We start from the raw sequence: 27,877 nt of genomic DNA, 5'->3' as shown, positions 1-27,877 counted from the left end.
AGATCCCCAGCGCATAGTTTAGAAGTAACCCCTTGATTGCCACACACGCACGCACGCACGCACGCACGCACCTACACTTCCATTTCTAGTATAGTGTTTGAACAGATCAATATCTGATCTGATCAGAACTATACTAGCGCCCCCATAGTTTAGGGTTCCCAAAACGCGGTGTTTGCACGATCAGTACTGATTCCGGCCAGCACCTGCGTTTAACCCTTTCACCCAGGCAAGTGTAGTAATCAATAGATTACTGTCACTTGCAAAAAAACACAAGACACAAAACCGCTGTGTTAGCAGAGTCAGGCCTGATCCCTGCTAGCATTAGCAGTTTTTTTTGTAGCGCTTGAAATAGTCTTCGACAACCAGGTGCTTTTATTACCTGTGAGTCGCATCACTGTACGAGTAAATTTAGTTGCCAAAATGACCAAACGTTCGTACAGGGATGAAGAGCTTCTCAGTTATATGCTGACCGAGTCATCTGATAGCGAAGGGGAAGCTACAATGACCGAATTAGTGTCAGTATATGAACCTGATGACGGCAGCGGCTCCCTGACAGATAGCTCCGACGACAGATGGGTCCCTGTTAGACCCAGGCGTACCCGACCCCATTCTGAAGTTGTTGTGATGCAGGAATCGCAGGGTGCTCGTATGGAGCAGAGTGTGGGTACTAGTGCCGCTCATCCTTCTGGCGACCTGGCAAGCGCCAGCGGCCTAGTACAACCTGGACCTAGTACAACCAGCACTGCAGTAAGACCTGGTGACGTGGCGAGTCCCCTAAGTGCAGTTGAAGCTGGTGCGGTGGCTAGCACAAGTAGTGGCCCGCAGCCACCGCGTATTCGAAGACAGGCCCGTAGAGCCCATAGTGCCCTCCCTGATGCGCTGGCATTTCCTAATTGGCAACCCACCGATACTACAGCGCCAGTACTTCCCCCATTCACCGCCCAACCTGGAATCCACGTGGAGACAGCTGGTTTTACGCCCCTGAACTTTTTTGAGCTGTTCTTCACGGAAGATCTTTACAGATCTATTGTGGATCAATCAAATTTGTATGCACAACAGTTCATCGCCGCCAACCCAAATTCACACCTTGCCAGACAATTCGGCTGGAAACCTATAACGGTTTCCGAATTTAAGATCTTTCTGGGCCTTTCCCTCCACATGGGCATAACTAAACAGAGTGAATTGCGGCTATATTGGTCCACTAGCCCAATTCACCATATGCGCATGTACTCTGCCTCTATGTCCAGGACGAGATACGAGCAAATTCTGCGATTTATGCATTTCAGCGACAATGAACTCTGTCGTCCTCGGGGAGACCCTGCATACGATCGGCTCCACAAAATTCGGCCCCTCATAGACCACTTCAATCAGCGGTTTGCAGCCTTGTTTACCCCCGAACAAGTTGTCTGCGTTGACGAGTCCCTGATTAAATTTACTGGCCGCCTTGCTATGAAACAGTACCTCCCCAGCAAGCGTGCCAAGTACGGGGTCAAACTGTATAAATTGTGTGACAGGGCCACAGGCTATACAGTTAGTTTCCGGGTCTATGAGGGAAAAGATAGCTGTGTGGAGCCCCCCAACTGCCCAGACTACATAGGGAGCAGCGGTAAGATCGTTTGGGACTTGGTGTCACCCTTATCCGGAAAGGGGTACCATTTGTACGTGGACAACTTTTATACAAGCGTGCCACTATTTAGTCACCTTCTTGATTTACAAATTGGCGCATGTGGCACCGTGCGACCTAATCGCCGGGGCTTCCCCCAACGGCTTGTAGATTCCCGTCTTAGTCGGGGGGCGAGAGCCTGCTTGAAAACGGACAAATTACTTGCGGTGAAGTGGAAGGATACACGGGATGTTTATGTTCTGTCCTCCCTTCACCCAGACACGACGATCCAAATTCCTACGGCAACTGGCGTTGTGGAGAAACCCCTCTGTGTCCACGAATATAACCTTAACATGGGAGGGGTGGACCTTAACGACCAGCTTTTGGCGCCGTATTTAGTTGCCCGTAAAGCCAGACGCTGGTACAAAAAAGTGTCTGTTTACCTATACCAATTGGCTATGCTGAACGCCTTTGTCCTATACAGGGCGTCAGGACGAACTGGATCTTTCCGGGAATTCCAGGAAGAGATCATCCTTGCCTACCTGTACCCAGGAGGCATGCCTGCCCAACTTCCCCTTCCAGATGCAGTGAGCCGGCTGCATGAGAGGCATTTTTCACATGTCCTCCCGAGTACCCCTACCCAAAGATGGCCCCAAAGAAGATGTCGTGTCTGTAGCAAGCGCGGATTTAGGCGTGACACCCGTTACTATTGTCCCAAATGTCCTGACCAACCTGGTCTCTGCATCGGGGAATGTTTCGAGCGCTACCATACACTAGTGGATTATTAGCGTAGGGTACAGCACGACACAGTGTAGGGCACATAAACACAGGGTCTCGAAGGATGTTGGATGTCCATCGACATTTTGAGAGACCCAAGCTGGAAGAGAAGATCGCAGATGATCGCAGTCCCTCCCAAATCAAGAAGTAAAGGAACAGTTAGAAAGAAAAATAAAAGGATCCAAAAACTGTTGTGGTGTCAGTAATTTTATATGTCCTTCTACTCCTTCCTACTATACTTTTTTTCAATGTCCTTTGTTTGTTTTTTCATTCTTTTGTGACCTGTTTCTCTTGCAGGTCCCTCGTCGGCTACCACGCATTGATTTTATATATTCTGACACAAACAGCGTTTGCGCTCAGCATATATGGATACCTTTGCTGATAGCAGCTGTGGTGATTTTCTGATTTCAGCACTGCAGTTAAAATCCTATTTTGGTATACGTGGATAGCGCCGTGTATACCCATCATTAAATTCAGTGGGTGGTTGTTTGGGCGGTTAATGATGAAAATCCAAAAACTGTTGTTGTCAGTCATTTTATATGTCCTTCTACTCCTTCCTACTATACTTTTTTTCAATGTCCTTTGTTTGTTTTTTCATTCTTTTGTGACCTGTTTCTCTTGCAGGTCCCTCGTCGGCTACCACGCATTGATTTTATATATTCTGACACAAACAGCGTTTGCGCTCAGCATATATGGATACCTTTGCTGATAGCAGCTGTGGTGATTTTCTGATTTCAGCACTGCAGTTAAAATCCTATTTTGGTATACGTGGATAGCGCCGTGTATACCCATCATTAAATTCAGTGGGTGGTTGTTTGGGCGGTTAATGATGAAAATCCAAAAACTGTTGTTGTCAGTCATTTTATATGTCCTTCTACTCCTTCCTACTATACTTTTTTTCAATGTCCTTTGTTTGTTTTTTCATTCTTTTGTGACCTGTTTCTCTTGCAGGTCCCTCGTCGGCTACCACGCATTGATTTTATATATTCTGACACAAACAGCGTTTGCGCTCAGCATATATGGATACCTTTGCTGATAGCAGCTGTGGTGATTTTCTGATTTCAGCACTGCAGTTAAAATCCTATTTTGGTATACGTGGATAGTGTCGTGTATACCCATCATTAAATTCAGTGGGTGGTTGTTTGGGCGGTTAATGATGAGTAATACTACGCATTATTCCTGTGCTGATTTCTGATAGGTTCTCTTTTTTTCCGTTCAGCCCACAGGCTGCATGAAAAAAAAAAAAACCTATATGCCAAACAAGGACCAGCAATGTACTGGTACGTTGCTGGACTTTGAGTGGTTATACCAGGATGATGCCTGCAGATTTAGGCATCATCTTGGTATCGTTTTTTACAGCCAGCGGTCGGCTTACATGTAAAAGCAATTCTAGCAGGTAATTGGCCGCTAGACTGCTTTTACATGCAGTGGGAGGGGCCTCCCCCCCCCCCACCGCCGCCTTCCGCAGCCTTCCATGGTTTTTCTCTGGCTCTCCTGTCCCACCGGTTAACCCGAGAGTGCAGCCGGTGGTTCAATTATCTAACCATAGAGCTAATTGGAGATGAGAATGGCTCCAATCATCTCTATGGCCTAAGATGCCGGAGGCTACGAGCATTTTATGACTTCTGTTTCGCCAGAAATAAACAGGGCCATTGGGAAATTGGGAAAGTATTTTATCACACCAATTTTGGTGTGGTCAGATGCGTTAAGGTCAGAGGAGAGATCTAGAGTCTAAAAGACCCCAATTTTTTTTAAAAAGAGTACCTGTCACTACAGATTGCTATCATAGGGGATATTTAAATTCACTATGATAACAATAAAAATGATTTAAAAAAAAAAAAAATTAAAGGAAAGGTGTCAAAATAACATAAAAAAGCAAAAGAAAAAAAAAAAAAAAAAATTGAGCCCCCCCCCTTACCCCCGGTGCTTGCGCGCAATGGCGCACGCAAGCGGTGGTCTAGTGTCATATGTAAACCACAATTGCAGCATGCATGTGAGGTATCGCCGCGATCGCCAGATCGAGTGCAGTAATTCTTGCAGTAGACCTCCTCTGTAAGTCTAAAGTGGTAACCTGTAGAGACTTTTAAAGGTTTTCAAAAATGTACATACGTTTTTGTCGCTGCGCAGGCATGCGCAATTTTTAAAGCATGTCATGTTAGGTGTCTATGAACTCGGCATAAGATCATCTTTTAAATTTTACCAAAAAAATTGGAATTATATAGTGTATTTGTGCAATAAATTAAAAAAAAATGTATTTTTTTCGGGGTCCTGTACTCGGCTAGACTGCAAAAAAGTCTCACACATGGGGTATCCCTATACTCAGGAGAAGCAGCAGAATGTATTTTGGGGTGTCAGTTCACATATACCCATGGCATGTGTGAGCAATATATCATTTACTGACAACTTTGTGTAAAAAAAAAAAAAAAAAATATATATATATATATATATTTCCCGGAACTTGTGGCAAAATATAAAATATTCCATGGACTCACCATGCCTCTCAGCAAATAGCTTGGGGTGTCTACTTTCCAAAATGGGGTCATTTGGGGGGGTTTTGTGCTATCTTGGAATTTTAGGGCCTCCGAAACTGTGATAGGTAGTCAGGAGTGAAATCAACAATTTACGCCCTTGGAAAGCCTGAAAGTGGGGACTGGTTTTCGGGGACCTGTACTCGGCTAGACTGCAAAAAAGTCTCACACATGGGGTATCCCTGTACTCAGGAGAAGCAGCAGAATGTATTTTGGGGTGTCATTTCACATATACCCATGGCATGTGTGAGCAATATTTCATTTACTGACAACTTTGTGAAAAAAAAAAAAAATATATATATATATATATATTTCCCGGAACTTGTGGCAAAATATAAAATATTCCATGGACTCACCATGCCTCTCAGCAAATAGCTTGGGGTGTCTACTTTCCAAAATGGGGTCATTTGGGGGGGTTTTGTGCTATCTTGGAATTTTAGGGCCTCCGAAACTGTGATAGGTAGTCAGGAGTGAAATCAACAATTTACGCCCTTGGAAAGCCTGAAAGCGGGGACTGGTTTTCGGGGACCTGTACTCGGCTAGACTGCAAAAAAGTCTCACACATGGGGTATCCCTGTACTCAGGAGAAGCAGCAGAATGTATTTTGGGGTGTCATTTCACATATACCCATGGCATGTGTGAGCAATATTTCATTTACTGACAACTTTGTGAAAAAAAAAAAAAAAAATATATATATATATGTATTTCCCGGAACTTGTGGCAGAATATAAAATATTCCATGGACTCACCATGCCTCTCAGCAAATAGCTTGGGGTGTCTACTTTCCAAAATGGGGTCATTTGGGGGGGGTTTGTGCTATCTTGGAATTTTAGGGCCTCCGAAACTGTGACAGGTAGTGCAGAGGTGACATGCACAATTTACGCCATTAGAAAACCTGGGAGTGTTGATTGGTTTTCGCGGTCCTGTACACAGCTAGGCTCCCAAAAAGTCTCACACATGGGGCATCCCCATACTCAGGAGAAGTGGCAGAATGTATTTTGGGGTGTAATTCCACATATACCCATGTCATGTGTGAGAATTTTATCTTTTAGTGACAACGTTGTGTAAAAAAAAAAAATAAAAAAAAAAAATAGTAATATTCCCAAAACTTGTGGTAAAATATAAAATATTCCATGGACTCACCATGCCTCTTAGCAAACAGCTTGGGGTGTCTACTTTCCAAAATGGGGTCATTTGGGGGGGTTTTGTGGTATCTTGACATTTCAGGGCCTCCTAAACCGTTAGAGGTAGTGAGAAAATGCAATGAAAAATGTACGCCCTTTGAAATTCTGATGGTGGGGATTTGTTTTTGTGGTCCCGTACACAGCTAGGCTCCCAAAAAGTCCCACATATGTGGTATCCCTGTACTCAGGAGAAGCAGCAGAATATATTTTGGGGTGTAATTACACATATACCCATGGCATGTGTGAGCAATATATCATTTCAATGACAACTTTGTGTAAAAAAAAAAAAAAAAAAAATTTTTAGTCATTTTTCAAACACCTGTGACAAAAAAATGAAATATTCAATGAGCTCAACATGCCTCTCAGAACATTCCTTAGGATGTCTACTTTCCAAAAAGTGGTAGTTTGGGGGGGTTTTGTACTGCCCTGCCATTTTAGCACTTCATGAAATGAGATAGGCAGTCAAAAATTAAAGCTGCGTAAATTTCTGTATTTACACCATAGTTTGTAGACGCTATAACTTTTGCGCAAACCAATAAAAATACGCTCATTGAATTTTTTTTTGTCAAAGACATGTAGCTAAATATATTTTGGCCAAAAAAAAATACATAAATTGAGTATATTGGATATTTTTTAAAAGACAAAGTTGAAAATGTCATTTTTTTGCAAAATTTTCGCTCTTTTTTTATTAATATCGCAAAAAATAAAAAGCGCAGAGGTGATCAAATACCACCAAAAGAAAGCTCTGTTTGTGGGAAAAAAAGGACGTAAATTTCGTTTGGGTACCACATTGCATGACCGCACAATTGTCAGTTAAAGTCACGCAGTGCCGAGTCGTAAAATACCCCCTGGTCGGAATGGGGGTAAAATCTTCCGGGGCTTAAGTGGTTAAGAAATGGCTTTCTTCTTGCCACTCTTCCATAAAGGCCAGATTTGTGCAGTATACGACTGATTGTTGTCCTATGGACAGAGTCTCCCACCTCAGCTGTAGATCTCTGCAGTGCATCCAGAGTTATCATGGGCCTCTTGTCTGCATCTCTGATCAGTCTTCTCCTTGTATGAGCTGAAAGTTTAGAGGGACGGCCAGGTCTTCGTAGATTTGCAGTGGTCTGATACTGCTTCCATTTCAATATTATTGCTTGCACAGTGCTCCTTGGGATGTTTAAAGCTTGGGAAATCTTTTTGTATCCAAATCCGGCTTTAAACTTCTCCACAACAGTATCTCGGACCTGCCTGGTGTGTTCCTTGTTCTTCATGATGCTCTCTGCACTTTAAACGGACCTCTGAGACTATCACAGTGCAGGTGCATTTATATGGAGACTTGATTACACACAGGTGGATTCTATTTATCATCATTAGTCATTTAGGTCAACACTGAACTTCTGGAGAGAGTTTGCTGCACTGGAAGTAAAGGGGCTGAATAATTTTGCACGCCCAATTTTTCAGTTTTTTATTTGTTAACAAAGTTTGAAATATCCAATACATTTCGTTCCACATCATGATTGTGTCCCACTTGTTGTTGATTCTTTACAAAAAAATACAGTTTTATATCTTTATGTTTGAAGCCTGAAATGTAGCAAAAGGTCGCAAAGTTCAAGGGGGCCGAATACTTTCGCAAGGCACTGTATATGAATACAACCACCACTGCACTTGTACTAAGATTTAGTCATCTTTTCACATATATTTAATACTAGCAGCGCCAACACCCACCCATATTTAATACCCTACAGTATAACACTGACATCCATACACTTTGGCAGGGAGAATGCTCCTCAAATTGGTGGTCAGTGGAAAGAATGCTCCTCAAATTGGTGGTCAGCTCTCTCACTGGCCCGTCCGCAGGGGAAGGAGGAGGGGACAGAAATGCTGGCATACCTCGCTTAGGCAAGGTATGACAGAAGTGGGGACAGGGTACCTTGAAAACACAGGTATCCGCTCACCCCCGAAGGTGCCAAGTGTGGCACCGGAAGGGGGTGGGGGGAGAGGAATTAGATAAGCATAGTTTCCACTTTTGAGTGGAACTCTGCTTTCATTTTGGAAATGTACCACTGTTGTACTTTCTTTAATGTAAGTTTATTTTTCTTTATTTTATATAATAAACATCTATTTTAAGCATAGTGTAGAGAAATTCTGTGACGAATGCATGTAGTGTGGGCAGGGCAATATGTAAGTGGGGCTTTGTGTGGGTGAGGACACAGGGGGCCCCATGATCTCCTATTGCCCGGGGGCCCCATGAGTTGTCAGTCCGCCCCTGGGCTGGGGAGGCAATAGCTGGCTCAGGCTCTGAGGTGTGCTGCCGGTCCAGGCATCTGGGAGAATCCTGATAATAAAGTGATGTTCACCACTGTGACCCAGAAGAAAAGTATGGACAAAAAAGCTTTTGCCGTACCTCTTTTAAGCACTGCCTGTTTTAATCCGGCAAATTCTGCACTACCATGTAGTTATGGTTTTTGCCTCGACATGTGTGCACCCCCATCCTGCTACCTTACAGATTAAGGACGGGAAGTAAAAATGTAACAACCTATTTCTACAGACCCCCCCCCCCCCAAAACCACAAGTGTTATCAAGCCCTTATGGACAATTTATTTTTTCTTGTAAACGTGCATGTTTAAAAAAAAAAAAAATCAGTTTAAAGTGGTTGTAAACCCTCACATATACCCAGTGAAGTGACTGGCCTCAGGTGATATACAGTGATAAAATATATCCTCCTACATAAGTTGTACTTGATTATCTGCAGGCTTCTCTTCCCTACACCCCTTCAAAAGGGCAGAATCATGTTAACCACTTAAGTAAGCCCCGGAGGATTTGGCTGCTAAAAGACCAGGGGGTTTTTTGAGATTTTTTACTGCGTGACTTTAACGGACAATTGCGCGGTCGTGCGACGCTGTACCTAAACGAATTTGACGTCTTTTTCCCACAAACAGAGCTTTCTTTTGGTGGTATTTGATCACCTGTGCGATTTTTTGATCATGCGCTATAAACAAAAAAAGAGCGTAAATTTTGCAAAAATAACAATATTTTTCACATTTTTTTTATATGAAATTCCCCCAAAAAAATGTAAAAATCTAAATTTTTTAACATTTTCGGCCAATTTGTTTTATGCTACATATGTTTGGTAAAAAAAAAAAATAAATAAATAAATAAAATCGCAAAAAGCGTATTTTGATTGGTTTCCGCAAAAGTTATCGCGTTTACTAACAAAGGGAAAGATTTTTGTCATTTTTGGTGTTTTTTTTTTTTTAACGCGTAATGGCGGCGATCTGCGATTTTTTTTCGGTACTGCAACATTGCGGCGGACAGATCGGACCCTTGACTGACATTTTTGACACTTTTGGGGTTACCAATGACATTACTGCAGTAATCAGTGCTATACATATGCACTGTTACTGCAAAAATGACACTGGCAGGGAAGGGGTTAACTGTATTGGACAGGGAGGGGTTAAGTGTGTCCTAGGGGCGTGATTCTAACTGTATAGGGACATTGCTATTGGTGTAAAAACAAAGATCAACGGTCCTACATAGTAGAACCGTCTGATCTTCATTTTTACACCAGGGAGAATGACAGGCGGCTTGTTTACATAAGCCGCTCCGCCTTTCTCCCTTCACCGGAGCGATCGTAGTGTGACACGCACTGACTTGTCAGTGAACGAGCCTCGGCGGGCGCGCGCCCGCAATTGGCTCTCAAGTCAGTGACAGGCGAGTGACGTATCCATACGTCACTCTGCCTGGCCGGGGCTGACCGCCGCAGTATGTAGTCGTGCGGCGGTCGGCAACCGGTTAAGATCCTTCTCCATCTGTTAGCATCACAGTAGAGGGGGTGGAGAGGCTGTAGTTACACTGTGTGAGAGCTGATTGGAGGAAGGGCACACCCCACCCCACCCCACCCCCCCCTTCCCCCTCCACACAGCAAACAGGAGTGAAGGAAGGATATGAAGCTGTTTTCTGAATAGACAATCTCTATGTTGAGCTTCCTCCCCCATCACAAATTTATCTCACGTGTCAGGAAAACTTGTCAGAAGTGATTCATGCTGATAACAGAGGAACGAAGCACCAGAGAGAAATGACATTCGGAGCTTTGGAGATATATATGTGCTTCATTCAGATTTAATGACTGAGGTTTACAACCACTTTAACCTGCAAACATTATGTAAAATCTTTGTTCCCATAACAAACATTTAATGGAGCAAGCACCAAAATGGTTCAAAAAGCAGTATCAGTTTGCAAAACAGAATGCAGAATAGCTGTTTCAGTTAAGTCTCTGATTGAAATGTGCGGGGGGTCCTTTTATTAAGAATGGAGGAAGATAAGGAGAGAAAGAGGAGTCACTGCTGGTTCATTCAAGGTAAATTAGGATTTTTGCACTCGCTATAAAATCCTATTCTTGGAATTCTTAGAGGCATGAACTTGATGGTGGTACTGCTGCCTACAGGAGAAATGGACACTAGGCAGAAGAATGAAGGACAGTGATCAGGATTTAACCCCCACCTCCCTAGTTGTAGCAAGCAGTAAAAGAGAAAAAAGCATAGAATCCAAGAAAGGGATTTTATGGCGAGTGAGAAAAAAAATCCTAATTTTCTCCTAAATCTTCTATTGAGGGACACAACTTGATGGTAATTTAGCAACGTCAACCAAAAGCAGTCTAAACAGAGGGACGGGCACAACAAAACAAAATAGGCAAACCAGCCCAAAAGCCAAACACCAGACAAAAGAAAAATAATGGGAACTAAATAACTGCTTGCAGAACCTTTTTACCTATGTCTGTAAAATCATTGTGTCTGATAAGACAGGCACAATGACTTTACAGATCACAGAAAAATACATATAGAAAACCAGGTCACAGTGAATTTCAATGTGATTACTGCCGCTGGCTATAGCCAGACGCAGTGATTGTATTCCGATGGCAGGAAAACATGCATACACAAGAGCACAGCAGAAAAGATTCCCTCATTAACAATGATGGTATCAAGCCATTTTCTTTCCCATGAGTGAAATTGCGCAATTTCCGGCTACGAGCCCCTTGCAAACGTCACTTCTGGTAGCGGTGGAACGCACGCCGGAGCCAAGCCCCGCTGCGCACCGTCATTTTTAGGAGATCTACCGTTTTGTACAGTGCCTATTTTAATCATCTGAAATGTGAGTTTTATTCTTCTGTTGAGACCAATAAATTCCATTTTTAAGCAATATTACACTATTTGGGATTATTCCTTTCCTTTCTATATGGGGACCATCTGGTGAGATTGTACAGTGAACCCGCATTGACAGCCAGTTCTATCCACAGTACTTCACCCGGATTATATGCCGGACCATGCCTGTGAGACCCTTACGCTGTATAGTTTAACCACTTTAGCCCCAGCCCTATTTCGGACACTTTTTGTTCACAAGTTAAAACCAGTATTTTTTCCTAGAAAACTACTTAGAACCCCCAAACATTATATATATTTTTTTAGCAAAGACTCTGGAGAATAAAATGTCGGTCATTGCAAAATTTTTTGTCACGCGGTATTTGCGCAGCGGTCTTTAAAACGCCATTTTTTTGGAAAAAATTTGAAAAATCACATTTCACTGCATTTAAAAAATACTAAACAGTAAAGTTAGCCCATTTTTTTTGTATATTGTGAAAGATGATGTCACGCCGAGTAAATAGATACCAAACATGTTACGGTTTAAAATTGCGCCCCCCCGTGGGATGGCGACAAACTACGGTCAATAGAGATCTCAATCTGCGACGCTTTAAATTTATTTAACGGTTACCAGTTTAGAGTTAGAGTGTAGCTCTTTTTTTTTAATTATTGCCCACGCTCTGGCGATCGCGGCGATACCTCACATGTGTGGTTTGAACAGCGATTTCATTTGCGGCTCGACTTGCGTATACGTTTTTTTTTGTGCGCGAGCTAACGGTGACGGGGACGGCTAAATTTTTTTTTTTTTTTTTTTTCCTATTTATTTTTTCTTTTTTTTTAAACTTTATTACAGGTTTTTAAAAAAAAAAAAAATCTGATCACTTTTATTGCTGTCACAAGCAATGTAAACATCCCTGGTGACAGCAATATGTCGTGACAGGTACACTTTATGGAGGGATCGAGGGTCTAAAAGACCCTAGACCCCTCCACTACACTTCCCTGTATGCAAAACGCCGAAAACGGCATTTTTGCATACAGCCGTTTTTCAAATCTGCCGCCTTTTGCAGCACAGTAACCCGGACGTGACGTCATGGACGCCGCCTCCGGGTTACGTCATCGGAGACCCGATCGATGCCGTTTCCGGCATTCATCGGGACTCCATCCAGCCGGCGGACGTGCCGGCTGGGTGCTCGGGGCTCCCGGTGGGACGGTAGCCCCGAGCAAAGCCGCGGAAGGCGGCGGGAGGGGGGGGGACGTCCCCTCCCGCCCCCCCCGGGTAATGATCGAGCGGCTCCCGAGCCGCATCGATCGTTACCGACGGAAAGCCGACCGTCGGCTTCAAACAACGGTACCGGGATGATGCCTCTAGCTAGAGGCATCATCCCGGTATAACCACTCAAAGTCAGCCGACGTAGAGGTTACGTGACTGGTAGTAAAGTGGTTAAGGGTCCACACTGTCCGGTAAGTGTCAACTGCCTAGGGGAGAGGATCATCACCATCGCACCATTGTCGCATGCATTCATTTCCAGCACTTGAGCACCTTTTCGGGTTGTTTTTACAATCAAAAGACTTTCACTTGCCACTTGCTGGCTATTGCACCTTTGGCTTTTGATATTGGACTTTCATATGTCATTTATTCGTTCTATTTATATCAATTGCACTATTTATTAGGTGGTGATTTGCACTTCTAATATATACGTTAAGAGATTTCCATATATATTTATTTATCTATTTATATTTACTTGCATATTTTCTTGTATACTTAAGATTTTATGTGGTATTTATTTATATATGCACCAATCATTAATATTTAGCACTTTGAGCACTTTATAAGTAATTTTACACCCAAATCTGCGCTGTCTTTTCTATATTTGAATGAAAGAATATTGTTTGAAAATTTCACTTGCTTTTAACACTGTTTTAAAATTAATGTAATTTCTGAATGAAAACCACATAACCTGAAAATTCTTTTGACCAAGAGGTTTTCTATTCTGCTCCTTCAAATTTACCTGTCACTGTGGTCGAAAACAAATGTCAATTTGACCCCACTAAGGATTAGCAAATCAAAGGACCGTTCTTAAAATGAAAAATTTTTGAAGGAAGACATTGTTTTTGTATGGCCAGAATAAGTGACAGCAGGCGTCACCTGCCTATGACAAGGGAATTCTGTCATACATATCACAGTTCTGTCTGAAAATAGGCAAAACAGTCTTTACATTTTTTTTTTCCTTTAAATAAAAAATTTGATCTTCGAGTCTGATATTTACAAGATTTAACCTCTAATAGTATATACTGTATATCTCTTCTGTCTGTTATTCTCAGAGTGCATTAGAAATTTTTCTCTCTAACCATATTAGTTGGTTATTTATCTTTACCACTACATATAGATATTTAAGAATAAATTGCCTTTTTTTTTTTTAAACTTTACATATCAACTAAATTATATGCCACACATTAATCGAAACAAAAATTGGCCAACAAATTGATTATGAAAATAATCAATAGTTGCAGCCCTAATTCATTGGCCCAGATATTAGAACTCAGACATGATGTTATACTTGTGGCTGCCATCTGGAGGTTAGCTGAGACAGCAGCACAGATCCTGAAGCTGAATACCAAAGATATAAGTGCACATCACCACGGCACGACCATCTAGCCTTTAGATGCTGCAGCCACCCTGTCAAATAATCAGCCGTGATGTAGAATGAGCAGTCTGAGCACAATCATGGCGCATACTAGGGATGCACCGATCCGTTATTAGGATCGGATATCGGCACCGATACTGCCAAAATAGCTGGATCGGGGGATCGGTAAAATTCACCGATCCACGGGCCGATCCGGTTTTGCCGAGTCCCGGCTCAGCCGTTCCTTACTTGGTGTAGTAGTATGGGATGGGAGCCGCTACTTCCTGTATAGGGCTGGCTCACAGGCGGAGTGATATGAGATGCACTCCGCCTGTGAATGGAGGAGCCATACACATGAAGCAGCAGCTTTGCTCTGTACTGCAGCCACATGCATATTGTGTATGTGTGTAGTTCCGGATCGGTATCGGCAGATGCACAATGCCAGATATCGGTATCAGGGCAAGAAAAGTCGGATCGGTGCACCCCTAGCGCATACCCGCACAGGTAGACAATAGGGCAAAAAATAAACTGTGGCCCGGAGTCCCAGCAAATACCAATAATCAGAAAGGAACACACCTTAGCTGAACTGGCAGAGCAATGGTTCAGACCAGACAGACAAATAGTCTTTAGAAAAGAGCCAAAATTCACATACCCAGCTTACAACCTATATAGAATATAGGAAGACTAGAAGAGAAAAAGAATGAGGAGTATCAAGTCTCTCACATACTTACTGATCAGCCGCTGTAAAGAGATGCACTTACGTACAGATACAAGGAAAAAGCTCACACACCATTCATCCTACCACCAGCCACAACAGTTCGTTCCCACAAGGAAAACACAGCTAGAAATCCTAGATAAACTGTTCTGATCTGAATAGCAGATTCCTCTGCCAACTGGAACACTGATGGGTAGTCACTGCCAAATGAAGGCTCGTCACATAAAGACCACTAGTATGCTTTATATCTTCCAATTTTAATATTATAACAGAAAAGGAGAAATCCATACTCCTAGGGGGCTGCCCTTTAGATTTTTTAAATCTGTTCATCTTGGGCAGCAGGGAAAACCCTACATTGCTTAATTACCATCAACCTATGTCCCTCAATGGCCGATAGAGGAATATTTTTTTGCCCTAACCATAATAAATTAAAATATATATAAAAAAAAAACAAATTATATTTTAAGCATGATTGTAAACTGATCGGGCTTCTTATATTTTTATGAGCACTTTAGTTACAAGTGTCGCTCTGATGTGGTCATTACTTGCTCTCACCATTTTACATTGCAGAAATTGCAACAGTGGAAGGGAGACTAGTTCACCTGGCTTCAGAAAAGCCAGCTACGGTAAGCAATAGAGCTGGCAAATTTGGCAGGGAATATAACTAATAGACATGTTATGAAGAGCTAGAACTTGAATTATAGGCAAAGTCATGAGTCTCATAACACTTCCTTCGGTCAGTGCATACCTTTAATAATATAGGGGTATAGGGAGTGTGGCCATTACTCCTCCCAAATCAGAGCATATGGTGCTTAAAATGGTTGTAAACCCTTACATATAACCAGGGAAGGAACTATCCTCAGGTGATACACAGAGATGAAACAAATCCTCCTACATAAGTTGTACCTGCAGTCTTCTCTTCTCTACATCTGTTTAAAGTGCCTAATTCATAAGCTTGTTGGAGAATTCAGAAAAAAGGGGAAGGAGATGTGAAGTTACACTCTGCAGAGCTCAGCGAGGAGAGGTCTGACAGCTGATTTGAGGGAAGGGACACACCCCCTTCACACAGCAAACAGGAACAGAGCTGAGGCTGCCAATCTGCTGGAGATCCCTCCCCTGCCACCATTTTTCTCTTGGTGTTAGGAAAAATTGTCAGAAGCAGCTCATGCTGATAGCAGAGGAACAAAGCAGCAGACAGAAATGACTTGGGGTTTTTAATTGAGACAAGTACACACTATAGAGGGATATGTTTTGTTCCTATTTCATGTCTGAAGTTTACAACCACTTTAGGCAGCCTTTTACCAGGCCCAAATATTGCATAGTATGGGACATACCTTAACTTATGCAAATGCCAATCACCAGAAAGTCCAAATTTGCATAGGATAGGACATTTGTTGGGTCCAATGGAATTGGTTTAGTCTAAAATGTTTGTTACAGATTAGAATTGTTGCAAATCTCCAAAAGATTAGGAGATAAAGATTCAAAAGACAGTACTTTGTTAGGCAATCACTGTTCAGAAGCCTAATACCCTTGGGAGGAAACAAGGTGGTTTGGCTTACACTTTTTCACAGAAAGTGCAGCTGTCACAACCATGATCTGTGTGTATATATGTAATTGTTATCATGCATTAACTGGATTGCTTCAGATATTAAACGAACAACCCAAATATACAGTCAGCAGCACACAGCACTCAGAAACTTTACATGCTAATGCAGAAAGATAATGTAGGAAATAGCAGAAAGATAATGTAGGAAATAAGTTACAGGTCCATTTTTTATGAATTTGATTAAAATTATTAGGCATTCACAAACTAATTCAATACTATTTCAAATCAACAGGGCAATTTAGTGTGTTACCTGCGGGTAGTACTGGTTGTCTGCTGCAGGTTTTGCGTGTGTTGTCATGCGTTGTGGTAACGTAGCTGGTCCTCCATGGGGTGCAACATTTCCAGGGGTGGTTGTGCCACCTTCCCCTTGGGCTCGTGACAGTCTGTCCCGCAACTGCACAACATTCAGCTGGTCGGAGAAAAAAGAAATCGGAAAGCTTACTACTCCACAAACATCAGTCCGACAGGACTCCTCCTTATGCCTCCAACAGCAACATACTTTCTGCCTGAATACATAATCACAAAAATATCACACCTGGTTTGTGTTGTTGGGCAAAAATGCCATAGCGGCAGCAAGGCTGCCCTGTGCTGCCAGCAGGTTGGCATACTGACTCATCTTCTCGGCCAGCAGAACGCCAACATCTTGGGTGTCCACAGCCTGCATGATCTGCACAGATTTGCGTAGGATGACCACTTTTTCTATAAGATCCTGAATACATATAAAAAAAAAATTATTAAAAATATTTACATCTAAAAAAGTTATGTAGATCAATGACAGCACCCCCACCCACCTGTAGAGAGAGAGGACTTGCACCATCTTGGGCCTTGGTCCAGCAGGCGACCAGTTTTTCTACATTTCCAGCACAGATGTAGCACAGACAAGCTTGCGCTTGGACAGAAACATCACCTTCTTTCTCAAGTCGTGAGCCCAAAAGATCTGCAGGTAAAACAAGAAGAGTCAAACTCTGACAGCACATTAAACTGGCTATCTCTAAAGAAGGCAATTTGATTCTCAGGGTTCAGCTGATTGGGCTAATCTACTGCTGCAACACTGCTGTGCACTTCTTGGTGGGATTTGACTAAGGCTAATTAAATGTAATTCTGCACATCACTAGCATGTAAGTAGCCTACCTAAATCATTTAATGACTCCTAAAAAGAAAGGTTTGAAAGGATTGTAGTAGACAAAAAGTAAAACCTAATAAATTGCATTTGTCACACCTAAAATATGGTTTACCAAACTGGAACTCAAGCATATTTTGCAGTCTGGTCTGGGAGATTTAGTTTACTGCTATCGTATGTACTTAAAAACCAATTTACACACAGGGCTTTGAAGCGGGGCATAGATGGTGCGAATTTTAATCCTGCAACCCCAGAGCTACTGCGTTCTCCGATGGGGTGGGCTAAGGGAAGCCAACCAGAAAACTAGTTTGCCGTTAAATGGAGATACACAGTGATGCCCGCATACCTAATAGCTAAAAAGTAGACACAGAACCCTCTATTGGGATTTTTTTTAGGGCATAAAGGTAGTCCTAGTTTAAAACGTTTTGACAATATTTTTATTAACAATTAGGCATAGGTGAAACAACAAAAAAAGGTTTGTACATCACAAAACAAATGCGGTTAAACAAAATAGTGTGGAAGCAAGCACAGGAATAACCATATTTGACTGTCAGAGATGCATGATAGAAGAAAGCCCAACAAGTTTCAAAAAAATTTTTCTTCTTCAGGGGTAGTTAAGTTACAGTATAGAAATTTTCCTGGAAAAATAAGCCACACCTTTGAAAACCGCATCATTTAAAAACATCAATATGAGTTTGCCGCTGCATGCTGCCAAGAGTCCAACTATCAGTGATACACTAACCCTCATGGGCTAGGGGGGAAAAAAACTCAATAATGACCAATGGCCTCTAAAAAGAACCAATCTGAACTATACTGTTCTGAAACCTGTCAGTCAGAAAGGCCCAGGACAGGATGAGAAGGGGAAGAGCATCAGGGGAAAGAGGCAGATCTTAGATCTAATATGGCTGGATAAATGTTTGAGTGTTTAATGTTGGCAACTCAGCTTAATCCCCCCAAGAAGGGGGGCGATCGTGCAGGTCTATACTCGACTCAGCTAAAGATATAGCCCTGAAACCATCCAGTGTGGCCATGCAGCAGTCAAAATAATAGTGATAAAACATAAATAAACAGTTCTTAATATACCATACCGCATAAAGAGGCAAATTCTTCAGGTCTAGCATAGGTTAGCACTGCAGCCAAAGCCTCTCTCCAGTTTTTGAGATCGCATGACTGAACAATATCACTCCAGTTCTTAGTAACTACGGCAGTTATCAGCTAGGGGAAATAAAGATTAAAATGTGTCACTACAAAAGAAAGGAACACTCAAATATAACAGAAAATAGAAGTTAACATTTTAAATCAAACACATTCTTCCAGCAAGGATTTAAAATTCAACCTATAGATGTTCTGGTCTAGAGTGTTTGGTTTGCTTTGCTTTAGACACTCTTCCATTTGACGATCCGTAAAAATGTTACGCTAGCTCTACTACACTGCCCAATACCCGGCATATATGCATCACAGCAGAAGCTGGCCACATATTTTTTTAATCGCGGCTAAATGGTCCATAGCTCAAGCCTGGAAGACCCAATGCGTAGCCTTCCAGGGGGTGAAATCAAGCATGACCACCATGATGCTTCAAGAGCAAATGTCCAGTATTGTGAATGACTTGCATGCCAAATTCCTAAAGATTTGGGAACCATGGATCTCTCATGAGTTCCCTTCACTTCAACTGACCTGTTTGGGCCTTGTATGATTGCTCCCTTTGGGGCTTCCGAGTCCAAGTCACCCCTTCCCCTCTCTTCCCCCTATGGCCCTCTTCTCCTGATTCATTTTTTTTTTCCTCGTTCCCCTCTGCTCTCGTTCACACCGTCACCATCCACGGAGTGAGCTGAAGGAGAAGAGCCCCCCTCCGGTGACTGCACGTAGATTTTGGGGATAGGGAATTTTAGTAGTTTCCACTTTTCAGTGTCCTCCCAAAATTTCAGACTTCTGAAAATTTGGTTATTATGGTTGTGTTATTTATTACTCCGATTGCAATGTTTACCCATTATCTAGCCCCTGCGCAGGCGATTTACCAGCTTGTTTTTGTATTTCCGCGTTTACTCTCAAAACCAAAAACATATTGGAACAGAAAATGCAACCTATTGAAAGTAGATGATAAAGTAAAAGATAAGAGATCATCTTTGACAGATCTGAAATGCAATTGGTTGCCATGGATTACTGTTCTTTAGTACTGCTTGTTTTTTTCATTATTTAATGAAGTGCCATGCCATATCAGTTGTTTTTGCTTTTTGTTTCTTACTTCCATTTCTACAAATAACAGGAAGAGGAGTGCAACATTTGCATCACCATTAAATGCTCTGAGCCTATGGTCGGCAGTCTACTGAACATTGTTGCTGGAGATACTGAACACATGGCATGTCTCCTGGTTAATTTGGAAGTGCCTCGATTTGGGCTCCACTTTTATGTTGTCAACAGGTTTAGCACTGCCACCATGACAGTGACTGTTTAACTTATAAAAACTTGATAGGCCAGCTGTGCACTTTGGTTTGCTATGGTAAGTGGTTTTTAACATTTAGGTTTTGATGTATAGTGCAACCCACAGCATTCTATGTTTTTGTATTTCGGTTTGGCTTTACTCAACTGGCAATAACCCCTGTGATAAAAAATGAACTTGGCGCAAAGAGAACACAGGCACACAGAAAATGCCAATGTACAAGACAGGATGTGGAACTTTGAACAGTATACAGTGGCAGGGGGAGCCAGTGCCACGGTTTAATATGGCGGTCTGGGCCAGGTTTTCTGGATAGCAAGCACACTAATGGCTCAGGTGTGTGCTGCATTCATCTTAGAGCCAGGGTTAGAACTCAGGGCCCCACTCTCCCAAGCGGGTCAGTGTGTGTGAAGGGAGCTGTGAGGAGGGAGCAGCTAGGACGTGCAGACAAGACACAGAGCTGAGGTACAACGTGTGTTCACAAGCATTGGATGTGTTTGATTGTCAGGAAGACCAAACCTACTAAGTTGAGCAGTAAAGTTGCCTAAAGAGCCACGAAGCTCAAATGTTATTTTTTCTTGTGGTGTTGATGGTGAGAAACCCCTGCGTGGGAAGACTTCCATGTGAACATTTGTGTTACTTTTAAATAAAAGTTGTCAGGAAAAGCCCTAAAATGTACTTCTGGCGTATAGTAAACTCACTGTTTGGTGCTACCAATGAGCTACAAATTCCCCAAGTATAATACATACCCTGGTTATTTTGCTTTGTGTCCTGGCAAAGTACTTCTGTTGTGTTCTAGCTAGCAGATCAGGGCCACCAGCAATAGCCAGTATTATAGCATCAGCCATGCGGTTATCGTGCAGGCAGAGATCAACTGCACTTTCAAAGTTACCCATTAACAGAGCTTGAGTGATGAGTCCATCTACATCTGAAATTACAATGGAACGTCTCAGCAAAGGTAAAGATAATAGAATCTGTTCATCTAATTCTGAATCAAAATCAAATCAAAATTCAAAATCATCAAAAGTCTAATCTCCAAATACAGCTGCAGTGCTACCTACTGGTGAAACTATTTATTGCTTGTGCAGTTAGGATTTTATATGTACACCATTATGTCTGAATTGACAGAATTTGCCAAAAGGACTGAAATGACACTGAGCGCCCCACTGCTGTTCAAATTAGACTATAATGTAGAACACAGGTTACTATATACTCAAATAATGCAAACTTGACACTTCAGAGCTCAGAAGCCATAGGGACGCCTGCCACTGAAAACAAGTTTCAAGGCCACTGTGCAACTCAGGCTGGAAGGTTCAAGCGCTGCAGCCCTCCTCATATTGTTGTTTACTGCATAAACAGCAAAAAGGGTGCAAACCCTCCTAGTGCATTATCGTCAGAATTTTATTAAGAACTATTGTTCTGAGGAAGGGGTCCAGACCCCCGAAACACTTAAGCCGATACTGTAGTCCACACAATTTGCTGAGGTTGAAGAATGAACTTCTGGATTTTGTGTTTTAAGTTATACTATTCATCCTTCTTTATTTGTAAGAATATAATGTATTTTTATCCTAAAATGCTGAAGATAATGCACAAAGTGTTTGCACCGTCTTTGTTGTTTTTGTTGTTTATACAAGTTACTATATTAAGGTTTTAGTATAATCTGAGAGTTATAAAGCCCCTTCATTCCAAATGGATCCTGTTTGAGAAAATAAGTGATAACCTTACCTCCGCTCACGGATAAATTGAAGGTCTCGCCAGATGGAATGGTGTCCCCAACATCTGCTTTACTGACACTGAGATTCTAAGAGAATGTAAAAAGACAAAACACACTCTTATACTGCACGTAACTTTAAAAAAAATACTTAAATAGTGTATGGCAACATGAAAGCAATGCTACAATATTTATTAATTAAACCACCAGCAAACAATTTGAGACAACACACAGCGCTAGTTTGGCATTTCACGTTAGATTAACGCATGGCGTGGAAATGCACTTACTTTGACAATTCGTGACAAAAAAAGCATTCAATAAATACAGTACCTCCCCCAAGCTCAGCTCTTCAGTAGGTTCACTTCCTTCCTCATCACTCTCTACAGCCTGGTCAGAGTCTTTCTCAGCCTTTTATAGAATAGTGTTAAAGAAATAGAAATAGTAAGGGAGGATTAAAGATTAGAAAATAGTTGAAATCAATTCAAAATCATTGGAGAAAAAGATTGTATAATATCATGGTGGTTTGTGGCCATTCAAAAGGTGGATGCTCTACATAGAAAATGTATGTTAGGAAATATATAAATATTTGCAGCGTAGATTACAAGGAGTAAAATCACATTTGCAGTATTAATACGGTTTTCTATTCCAGCGTGGGTCATGTTTCTCAGTGTTCCTGTGCAAGACATCTCACCAATAGACAAAGGGAAGTGCCCGATTCTTAGGGATATTTGGGAACAGACTGCAGTCATCCAAAACCCTCTAGCATAGGACTACAGATCAAAAGATTGCGCAGATTACAGGACTGAAGAAAAATACTATGTTAATAGTCTTAACACTGCAGAGCTGGAAAGAAATGTTGCATCTCCTACGGGACACTACGCAAAACTGAGCATACTGTGTTAGGGGTGTTTTTATTTTTTTTAGCCTTTATGGGCTGGCCTCTTGATTTTTTTTTGGGCATAATGTCTAACCTCCTGTAGATGGCAGCATAACAATATAGACTCTACATTTTAGTGTCTGTAAATTAATGATAAATAGTTTAATTTTTTATTTTTTTTGGTAGGTTAATCCACTTTCCACCGAGCACCAACCTTAAATTTGATTTGTTTTTTTTCATAGGGATTACATATTGATTTGATTTTTTTTAGGGATCAGTTACATATTGATTTGATTTTTTTTAGGGATCAGTAACATATTGATTTGATTTTTTTTAGGGATCAGTAACATATTGATTTGATTTTTTTTATATGGAAGTAAAGTACAGTACAGTACAGTATTAGAAGACAGTTAAGTATACATATGGAGATTATTATGCATTAGAAAAGAGCAATTTAACATGGGTTATACTTTAGAAGGATTTGTCAAAATCTAGGTATTGTGTGGCACAGAATCCTGTACTCAAAAAATTAGAATATGTGGTTTTGCATACATGAATGAACATGAAAATCATCACTTACAGCACAGCCAAGCTAATTAATTAAAACTGGTATTCTAAATGCAGTCTAGGAAAGGCAATACCCAAGGCACTAAACATTTTTTTCATCAAGCCAAAACCATTAAAAAAAAAAAAACCTGGGAGTCACTATTATTATATTTTCAATTATTGTACACACCAACTCATCCACATTAATGGATGCCATCCTTGCTCAACCAGAACAACCATGCAACCAAAGGAGGATACCAAGAGCTGAATGCAGCATAAGTACAAATCTTTATTGAAGATTAATAAACAATGCAAAAATAAACCAAAAATGTCAATGAGACACATAAACCCATCACCTATTAAAATGACAAAGTTATCACAAATATCCCTGTCCAAACCGCAAAATACGCTTAAAGGAGAAGTGTGGAAAAACAAAAAAATACACATACATACTCACCTCCCTGCTGCAGTATCAGTTTGATGCTGCAGCTGTCCTCCACCGGCTCCAAGCCCAAGAACAGATCGATCACCTGACCACTGATCGCTCATTTCTAAGTCTACTAAGCAGAGAGCAGTGACGACCAGCCACCACTCTCTTCCAGCGCTCACTGGAGCACCAGGCTGGTGTGGGGGCAGAACCAGCTGGCTCAGGCATTCAGCAGTGCACTGAGAGGCTTACTGAGCTGACTGTCTGGCATCTGGGTGGGTCCTGAAATTATTGCCAGGATCCTTCCAGAGACTGGAACAGTTCTGGAAGGCCAGCTGACAGCAGGCTTTAGCCCGCTGTCTGCTGATTTTGAGTCCGAGGAAGACAAGTGCTTTCCTGGGACCCACAACAGATGTAGGACAAAAAAAAAAAAAGCTTTGATCACTTCGATTAAAGCATAACTTTAGCCACAGAGATTTATCTAAATTCCTGAAGAAAAAAAGGTTAACTCTTATAATGAGGTATAAAACGTTTACAGCTCCTCTATTTACTTTATGGTCTATTCATTCGTTTGCTGGAAACTACTGAGTAGCGGGTATAAGAACTGCAGATGCGACAGTGACGTGATCATGTAATCTACCCTACCTATTCCTCTCCCCTTGTCCAATCACAGATCATATTTAAACAACTGGAAATGGAATCCTCCAGATACAGAGCTTAGATCCATTTTACAATCCCAGCAACATCATGTATGGCATAACTAGTTCAAAATCCAGCATAGATTTTCACTTATTTCATGGAACCTGAATGGCTGTGACCAGAGTAATCCAGACTAGAGGAAAAACTAGTCAATCCATTTTCATCAGTGTCATTGGTGGGTTTTAATGACTGTTTATTTTTGCATTTCTTATGCCAAACCTGTCTGAATGCATGTTTCACTTATTTCCCAAGCTTAGCATAAATCAAGCCAAACTATATTCTTTGGGCTCAATGACCAGATCTATTCATGTATATCAGGATGCCACGCAACCAAAGCAGAAAATAATTCAAATGCATTTCTGTGCCTTGCAATATAACTTACATAGCCAAAAGAAAGTCGTATCTTATGTGAAGTAAGTCAACCTGTGATATTGTTTAAAACCCTATTATTACTGGATACACCATTTTTATTATTGATCAGCTATTCATTTTGAAAATTTTAATAAATGACCACATAAACTTTTAAATGGTTAGGGGTATTCAATAATGGCATACCACTCTAGACTGAGACACAGCTGATGCACCAGTTTGGGGGCCACTTTAAGCAAGCCATTTTTTAGTTTTGGGTGTATTTTTGAGCCTTTGACAATTTAAATGGCTTGGTGTCAGGGTTAGAGCCCATTCAGACAGGGGCAACATGACTTGCTGGGGCAACCTGTGAAGTCGCGGTGCACCGCGACCTCGGCGCGACATGCACGGACTTCATATAATTGAAGTCAATGCAAGTCGCCTCCAGGTCGCCCCAAAGTAGTACAGGACCCTTTTTCTAAGTCGGAGCGACTTGTGTCACTCCTATTAGAACGGGTCCTGTGCTAATCAATGGCAGGCGACCAACCGCGACTTGTCCAAGTCGCCTGACAAGTCGCACTAGTGTGAATGGACCCTTAGATAGCGCTTTGAAGTATGGGCAGCTGGCAACAAGGTAGATACAGATAAAATAAAATGTATAAAAAATAAAACCGTGATATACACATAATCAATGTGAAAATAATCTACAAAAACGTGATAGTCCAAAGTCAATAATATATACATAGAAATTCTTCAATGCAAATGTGGTAACCATCCACCTTGTAGGACTTTTCACTAGTTCTGCTTATCCACCACCATGTACGCACTCACCAGACACTCAGCCACAAATGAATGCAGCAAACATAGCTGGATTAGCGATCCAATCAGGAAGAGCAAGTAACAAATAATGGCAGTGAACGAAAAGGGCCCTGCAAAGCTAGGGAAATATTTGGGAGCAGATCTCGAGATTCCCTTTCATTCTGGAAATGTTCAATACACTGCCATTCTTTGTTACTTGCTCTTCTTGATTGGATTGCCCCCAGAGGGACAATTGTGGAACCATTTTTAATTGTTCTTCAGAATTAAGAATGGATGTACAGTGTGTTTGCTGCGATCATTTATAGCCAAGTGTCTAGTGAGTGCATACATGGTGGTGGATAGGCAGCAATAGTTACCAGTTCTATACGGTGGATTAGTTACCACATTTTCATTGAGGATATGATCATTTTTATGTTTATATCATGGACTTGGACTTTCACATTTTTGGAGATTATGTTCACATCTACTAGGTGTATACCACGGTTTTATTATTTATACTTTTTTTTATTTATTTTATCTGTCTGGGGCGTGGCACCTTTTATTTCACGATTTTAAGTTGCTCTTTCTGCATTGGAGACATTTTTCTTTAATTCCTTTATGGAAACTACCTTTCCCAAGAAAATAAATTAGGAGAAATCCCTCCTCGAAACACATAAGCAACAGCAATAAAAAACATAACAGGTATTATAACCCTTCCCCATGAGTTAATTACCGTATCCCTGTTGGAGAGATTTCCATTCTATTCTAAGCCCAATGACTACATGTCACATTGTCAAAATTAGGACAGCCGCTATTGCTAACTGTTTTTCTTTCACTACTTGGCAAGTTACTACACTAGAACAAGCAATGTCCTTGGTTACCTTGCACCTTCAAAAAAAAAAAAAAAAAAAAGTCTACAAGGAGTGCTCCTACATTTCTATCCTGAATGATTGAGGGGAGTGCCAATTTGCCATTATCAGATTAAAAATGTATTAGATCAAGGCCACCATACACCTCAAATAATAAGGCTGGACCTTTTACTATCATCAAGCGCCTATGCCTCTCAAATGACTCCCCTTCACATAGTAAGCAACTAAAGGACTCCAGTAAACTAGCATAAATTGTTGACTTCTGAACATAAAGATAAATATTAGGCTGCAACTTAAAGTGATATGCAAATGGCATTTATTAGTCAAGCTGGGCAATGTCATGCAAATCTAGAAAGTAAATTAAATTTAAAGAGGATAAAAGAGGTGGGATCTTTACTTTAGAAAACTAGTACATTACCTTGCCAAACGTCAAATTATTGTACTCCATAAAATGCAAAGCATGCCATAATTAACTATTGCAGCGTGCAAGTTGAAGGTTTTTACGCAACGTAAGAAAATATTAGAGGTAAAAAACAGGTTACATTTGTAATGAAACATACCTCTTGTGCTCCGTTAGTGTGGCTTAGGACTGAAGCTATCTGCAATGAACAAATTTGTAAACACTTAGATGATTTGCTCAGTTACACCAATTTCCTAGCTTTACATAAGTTGGTTTCTTTTAATAAACATCCCTCCCAAGAAGGCGAAGATGGCCTCACACTTTTTTCATCAGATGTGGAATTTATACCGATCCGCCATTACATCATGACCACCCATCTAAATATTGCTTTGGTCTCTCCCTTTTGCCATCAAAATAGCCCTGACCTGTCTTCAACAAATGGCCACCACTATACCTCTGAAGGTATGTTGTGGTATCAGGCACCATCCCATCAGCAGCAGATCATTTAAGTTCTGTAAGTTGTGAGGTTGGGCCTTCATGGATCGGACTTGTTTTTCCAGCACATGACACAGATGCCCGATAGGATTGAGATCTGGAAAATTTTAAGGTCAAGTCAATGCCTCAGACACTTTTGCCATTGCTCTAGTTTTAAAGCTCACATGTCCATTATAGTCACTTTTGCCTGCGGACACCATGGGCACCCTGACCGGTCTGTAGCTATGCGGCTCGATACACAACAAAATGTGATGCACCCTGTGTCCTGATGCCTTTCTATCAGGAACCAGCATTACGTTTTTCAGCATTTTGAGCTACAGTAGCTCTTCTATTGGATCGGGACATGGGTCAGTCTTCACTTTCCACATACATCAATGAGTCTTGGCCACCCATAATACAGTTGCTGTTTTTCCTTCCTTGGACCACTCTTGGTAGGTCCTGGCCACTGCAGACTGGTAACATCCAACAAGAGCTGTATTTTTGGGGTTGCTCTCGTCCAGTTGTCTAGGCGTTATAATTTGGCCTATGTCAAAGTTGCTCAAATCCTTACTCTTGCCCATTTTTTTCTGCTTTTAACACTTTAATTTTCAGGGACAACATGTTCACTTGCTGCCTCATATATCCCACACATTTTCAGATGAATTTGAAATGAGATAATCAAAGTCATTCACATTACCTGTCAGTGGTCATAATGTTATGGCTGATCAGTGTATAGAATAATATATTCTGAAAATACACAGTGTGTAGAGCAAGAGGGTTTATAGCTAAAGAGTTTTATAAATTATAAGCTTCTCCATGATGCACCAGTCAATACCTTTGCTCCAAGATCTTCCTTTCTGAATCCCAAAAGTTCTAAGTACTTGCCACGGGAATCGTCCTCAAAGTTTACCTAGGAAAGTAAAAATATCATGTAGGAAATGCTAGATCCCTTAAAGTTTACATCCTTGAGATCATGAGAAATGTTGTCAAGTTTAGACAAAATCCTTAAGACAGATG

The 27,877-nt window shown here is 41.3% G+C and overlaps 1 protein-coding gene across 9 annotated transcripts in view; it reads right to left on the bottom strand.

Annotated features, from left to right (window-relative positions):
- The window catches only part of SEC31A (SEC31 homolog A, COPII coat complex component), a gene marked incomplete at its 5' end in the record, with an annotated part of 114,559 nt that overhangs the window by 46,278 nt on the left and 40,404 nt on the right, over positions 1-27,877 (bottom strand). For 8 of the 9 annotated variants that reach the window (XM_082243636.1, XM_082243637.1, XM_082243639.1 and 5 more), the window contains 9 exons: positions 16,408-16,566; positions 16,693-16,866; positions 16,949-17,094; positions 18,366-18,492; positions 20,461-20,639; positions 21,437-21,512; positions 21,753-21,830; positions 26,547-26,585; positions 27,696-27,770. In XM_082243636.1, the coding sequence (XP_082099762.1) occupies positions 16,408-16,566; positions 16,693-16,866; positions 16,949-17,094; positions 18,366-18,492; positions 20,461-20,639; positions 21,437-21,512; positions 21,753-21,830; positions 26,547-26,585; positions 27,696-27,770 (1,053 nt within the window). The remainder of the gene's footprint in view (positions 1-16,407; positions 16,567-16,692; positions 16,867-16,948; positions 17,095-18,365; positions 18,493-20,460; positions 20,640-21,436; positions 21,513-21,752; positions 21,831-26,546; positions 26,586-27,695; positions 27,771-27,877) is intronic. The other variant, XM_082243641.1, reaches the window with a different exon arrangement.

Source organism: Pelophylax lessonae (genome assembly GCF_965119305.1).
Source record: "Pelophylax lessonae genome assembly, chromosome: 1".
Taxonomy (NCBI): domain Eukaryota; kingdom Metazoa; phylum Chordata; class Amphibia; order Anura; family Ranidae; genus Pelophylax; species Pelophylax lessonae.
Note: the sequence above shows the minus strand (reverse complement) of the source record. Positions and strands in the feature narration are given on the sequence as shown.